Source organism: Trypanosoma grayi, assembly GCF_000691245.1.
Source record: "Trypanosoma grayi strain ANR4 Tgr_2105_V1, whole genome shotgun sequence".
Lineage (NCBI taxonomy): Eukaryota > Euglenozoa > Kinetoplastea > Trypanosomatida > Trypanosomatidae > Trypanosoma > Trypanosoma grayi.
In genome coordinates this window covers 1-1,340 of record NW_008827723.1, presented here as the reverse complement: position 1 = coordinate 1,340, position 1,340 = coordinate 1, and the positions used below count along the sequence as shown (strand labels likewise).

Here is a 1,340-nt window from a genome sequence, read left to right as displayed (position 1 = left end):
CACAGCGGCGGCTTGTCGTCGAAGAGGTCCAGCTCGTACGCGTACACCTGCGCCGCCCACACGTCGGTAGCCCGGTTCGAAAAAAAAGTCTTCGTAGCGGCTGACAGGGTCGCGGGCACTGCATGCAGAGCAGCACCTCCTCCGCCGCGGCGCCGCCACCACCCTCTGCGCTGTGACTGGCGTCGGGGCCGGTGTTCGTTCCTCGACATCGCCGGGGACGACGCTCCACTAAATAGTTAGCGCTGCCGAGCCCCTGCCGCTATTNTCGTTCCTCGACATCGCCGGGGACGACGCTCCACTAAATAGTTAGCGCTGCCGAGCCCCTGCCGCTATTATGCTGAAGGCGGCGGCGGGGGAGACGCTCGACGCATGCCAAAAACGAAGAAGGCCGTCCAACACGAGAGAGACAACAGCAAAAAGTAAAACCACGACCGCAGCTGCAGTTGCATGCATTGGAGGAGAGAAGAAGAAGAGAGGAGAGAGAAGGAGGAATAACGCCAGGCTGACAACTTGTGTCAGAGACAAAGCGTTGGGGATGGAACTTGTTTGAATCAGAATGATAATGAAAGCAAACAACGTACCGCCAGAAGTCAAGTTCCCCCCTCCTCGTCCTCACCATTATTATCATTTCCCCCCTCTTCTTCTTCTTCTTCTTCAGCATTTTCTTGCTCGCCACTGAGCGCATCTTCAACGCTTATAGCCACGGTTTCTATTTCAGCATCCCCCATGATGTCCTGCAGCTCGTAAAGTGCCGTCTCCAGGCCTCGAAAGCCCGGGTAGGCCTGCAGGGTCGAATCCATATTCGTGAAGGTTGCCAAATTGCTCCGCAAAGCATTAAGCAGACTGGGTAACCGCCTATCCATTGTACTTAGATTCGTGGCAGCCAACATGGCCTCATCATACTTCGCCCGCGGGTAGTTGTCCTTGCCGACACAGTGGGTCAGTATCACGCCAATGAAACTGGCACCAGTCCCCACCTCGCGGTTGCCCTCGCCGTCCTCACCGGCGGAGGCGTTGCTATTGCTGTTGTTGTTGTTGCTGATACTGTCGGGTGCCTCCCTGAGAGCGCGAAAGCCCCAGCCGAGAAACCTAGAGCAGAAGGCGCACTCGCTGAAGCACCACTCATGGCCAACGAAAAAGGAGTGCTCACTCGACCATTCGCCGCGGAGTTGCACCACGCGGTCCCGCACAGCGATGGCGGCGTCGCATCGCACCAAGTCAAAGCGGCGGGCAGACGGGTTGGTAGCGGAGTAGCACCACAGCGGCGGCTTGTCGTCGAAGAGGTCCAGCTCGTACGCGTACACCTGCGCCGCCCACACGTCGGTAGCCCGGTTCGAAAA

The 1,340-nt window shown here is 58.2% G+C and overlaps 1 protein-coding gene across 1 annotated transcript; it reads right to left on the bottom strand.

The window, feature by feature from the left end:
• Nucleotides 1–590: 590 nt before the first annotated feature.
• DQ04_21051000 (hypothetical protein) lies at nt 591–863 on the bottom strand (the record flags this gene model as incomplete). The annotated part of the gene is made up of 1 exon (XM_009317977.1): nt 591–863. The coding sequence occupies one exon, from the start codon at nt 861–863 to the stop codon at nt 591–593; it is 273 nt and encodes a 90-aa protein (XP_009316252.1).
• Between the last annotated feature and the right edge of the window lie 477 nt (nt 864–1,340).